Source organism: Orycteropus afer, unplaced genomic scaffold, assembly GCF_000298275.1.
Source record: "Orycteropus afer afer isolate SDZICR_OR568_19922 unplaced genomic scaffold, OryAfe1.0 scaffold00541, whole genome shotgun sequence".
In the NCBI taxonomy this organism is placed as follows: domain Eukaryota; kingdom Metazoa; phylum Chordata; class Mammalia; order Tubulidentata; family Orycteropodidae; genus Orycteropus; species Orycteropus afer.
Window position 1 is genome coordinate 1,595,572 of NW_006922128.1, and position 2,476 is coordinate 1,598,047.

Consider the following 2,476-nt stretch of genomic DNA (forward strand, 5'->3'; position numbering starts at 1 on the left):
TGTGAGGTGCCCATGTCCGAGCTCCAGTGCGTTCTGGCGTTGGTGGGTGGGGGGCGCTGCCCACCTCAGCAGGCCAGTGGCAGCTGCCTGGAGGGGAGACGGAAGCCGGGGTGCAGGACAGTGGGAACCATTCCTCCTTGGAAGCCTCAGACGCTGAGTTTCCGTCTTTATCTCAGCAAGAAAAGTTGGTGACCATGCTGGATTTCCTGTGAGCCCTGGGACCCAGGAGAGCAGTGACAGTCACAGACCTGCCCACGTTGTGTTCTAGAGCAGAGTACGCCGTCCGTGTGCCCTAATAGGACCATGCCGCCCCCTCTACTAGGAGCTCGTGTAGCGCAGTGCCTAAGGCACTCGACTGCTAACCAGAAGGCTGGCGGTTCAAACCCACCGGCCACTCCTCGGAAGGAAGGTGGGGCAGTCTGCTTCCGTACTGATACCGCCTCGGAAACCCAAGGAGGGGTCGCTATGGTCGGGTCCGACTCGACTGCACATAACAACAGCAACCCCCTCTACTGAGGACAGAACCACACAGGACCCCCGGGTTCCTCTCGGTCTCTCACAAGCCATGAGCTGAGCTGCGTGTCCCCTCTGACCCTGAGAACAAACTGCTTGTCAGCAAACTTGGGTCCAGCTTCCGTCCCTGCCCTGGGCCCTGAACTTTGACCCTGTCCGCCTGAGCCAACACGCAGCCCCTCCTGAAGGGCCCCTCCCGAGGGCACACCTCGTGTGAAACCTGCTGTGAGCCACCGTCCCGGGACACCCCCTTCACCCACTCCTCACCCCTGGTTCTTTCTGGCCGCGTTTATGTTCCACCCGTTTTGTTGCCCTCCTGAGACACTTGCTGAGTGAGCTCACCACCAGAGTGGTCTCCCGGCTGTGTAGGCCCCGCCCTGCCATTCCAACAGCTCCCCCAGGGGTCTTTCTTCCAGGTGAAACCTATCTGGTCTGTCAAACGTGCACTTGATTTGTCTGTGCAGATGAGGCCGGGCTCAGACAGGCTTGTGGGGCCTGATGGGCCCGGGTGGCCATTGTGCAGACAAGGCCGGGCTGACAGGCTTGCGGGGCCCACGAGGCCGGGCTGGCTGCTGTGTACACAGGGCCGGGCTCAGACAGGCTTGCAGGGCCCATGGGGCCAGGCTCAGACGGGCTTGTGGCCGAGGGGGCCGGGCTCAGACGGGCTTGCAGGGCCCAGGGGGCCGGGCTGGCCACGCTGCAGGGTCCCCCTGTGTCCCCGCTCTGCAGCACCATCGTCCCTGACTTCTTCGTGGGGCAGGAGCCGTGGCATCCCTCTGACGACTGGTCTACCTTCCCGGAGTGGCTGAAGACGAGAAATGCCCGGAAAGTTGATAAGTAAGCCCCGTGGGTGTGACTGGGCCCAGGAGGCAGAGGTCGGGCGCGGGGGTCCCTCGTCCCCACTCAGAGACTCCCCGGTGTAGGCTCCTGACGGCCACAGCTCGCAGGTCCTCCTGAAGCCCCAGGAGAAATGTTTTCATTTGGCTCCGTGTGTGGATACGTGGTCCTCAGGGCCCCCAGTGCCTCCCTCTCCACGGAGCCCCCGCTGATCCCAGGGTCGTGTGGGGTCACAGTGGCACTGATTACCCTAGATGGGGCTTCGGGGCCAACACCGGCCTTGGCCCTGAGGGCGGCCATGACAGGGTGGCAGTTGGAACAGGAGTTTGTTTTCTCACAGCTCTGGGGCGGGGAACGGGTTTGGGGCGGGCACTCTGGGCTCTGGGGGTGCCCCCTCCTGTGTCCCAGCGTCTCAGCCCCAGGGCATCCCGCAGCATCAGGCTTTTAGGTGCATGGTCACAGGGTGTCTGTTTCCCCATGTGGCTCAGTCTCCGTGTCCTTTTTGTAAGATGTCCCCCCTTTTGTAAGATGATACTCAGAAGGGATTGGGATGAGGTCGCAGTCTAGGGTGACGTGACTGCTAGAACCTGCAAAGAAAGACATGTTTTTCCTAAGGCCACGTTCACAGCACAGGGGTGCAGGGCGGCCTGGGTGCGTCATCCTCTGGCCTCCTTTAACTTCCTGAGGAGGAGAGAGAATCAGCCTTGGAGTCAGCAGCCCAAGATGGTTCCTGGGAGGCAGAGGGCAGACGTGTCCACCCTCCAGCCTTTGTCCTGGTTCTGACAGCAGCGTCCCTCCACTCTGCCGCTCTGCTGGGTTTGGGGGTCCACTGCAGTGGCCACTCGGAACCACACACAACACTCATGGTTGTGGGGTTTACTAAGGAATTACAGGTCACAATTCAGGATCAGAAAGAACTCGGGGTGCAGTTCTTCCATCAGGCCAGCTTCCCCTTGGCCATGCCTCTCTGTGGCCCTCGGCCTCCTGGCTCCGTGGTCCCGTGGCCTCCTGGCTCCGTGGTCCCGTGGCCTCCTGGCTCCGTGGTCCCGTGGCCTCCTGGCTCCGTGGTCCCGTGGCCTCTGCTCAGCTTGGACGGCGCTACAGAGCTCATGTGGTTCCACCCGTG

At 62.1% G+C, this 2,476-nt stretch overlaps 1 protein-coding gene across 1 annotated transcript in view; it reads left to right on the forward strand.

The window, feature by feature from the left end:
- Positions 1-2,476, forward strand: part of CMBL (carboxymethylenebutenolidase homolog) — an 11,339-nt gene that overhangs the window by 2,548 nt on the left and 6,315 nt on the right. The window contains exon 2 of the mRNA XM_007955799.1: positions 1,243-1,350. Within this exon, the coding sequence (XP_007953990.1) occupies positions 1,243-1,350 (108 nt within the window). The remainder of the gene's footprint in view (positions 1-1,242; positions 1,351-2,476) is intronic.